Source organism: Penaeus monodon, chromosome 23, assembly GCF_015228065.2.
Source record: "Penaeus monodon isolate SGIC_2016 chromosome 23, NSTDA_Pmon_1, whole genome shotgun sequence".
NCBI classification, from domain to species: Eukaryota; Metazoa; Arthropoda; class Malacostraca; order Decapoda; family Penaeidae; genus Penaeus; species Penaeus monodon.
The window spans coordinates 44,403,334-44,403,825 of record NC_051408.1 but is presented as its reverse complement, the minus strand read 5'-3'; the positions used below and the strand labels follow the sequence as shown (position 1 = coordinate 44,403,825).

Genomic DNA, 492 nt, shown 5'->3' with positions numbered 1-492 from the left:
TTTGTCTTTCTTTATCAGTATCAACTATTCTTATTAGATAAATATGGATTTATCTGGTTACCTCAAGCTTGATCTGGAGGCTTGATCTAACATCTCTCAAACTCATATTGGGAAGTGCAATTATCAATAACATGTTTACCAATAAGAATTCATGAAACAACTTTTACCTTCACCTAAGATTGGATAAAATCACAGTATGATTACCAAGTCCCTAAAGAACTGTAACATGAATACTGAGAGTAAAAATGTAAAATTATATTACTTCTAAATATCAGCACAATCTTCAATGTACCAACCTGCTCCTCATGCTGCAAAGTCTCCGATGCCTCTCTCATTTCCTGTTGCTCACTGTTGTTGACAGATTCCGTTTCACTGCCCACTATTTTTACTACAGCTTCCCTTGCTGACACTCTGCAAGGGAAAAACAAAAGAATAATCAACCACTAAAGAAAAGTCGTGTAAGATAGTTAAAGTAAAACCACAATATAATAT

The 492-nt window shown here is 34.1% G+C and overlaps 1 protein-coding gene across 1 annotated transcript in view; it reads right to left on the bottom strand.

Annotated features, from left to right (window-relative positions):
- Positions 1-492, bottom strand: part of LOC119588107 — a gene marked incomplete at its 5' end in the record, with an annotated part of 43,647 nt that overhangs the window by 29,225 nt on the left and 13,930 nt on the right. The window contains 1 exon segment of the mRNA XM_037936816.1: positions 297-411. Coding sequence (XP_037792744.1) covers positions 297-411 — 115 coding nt within the window.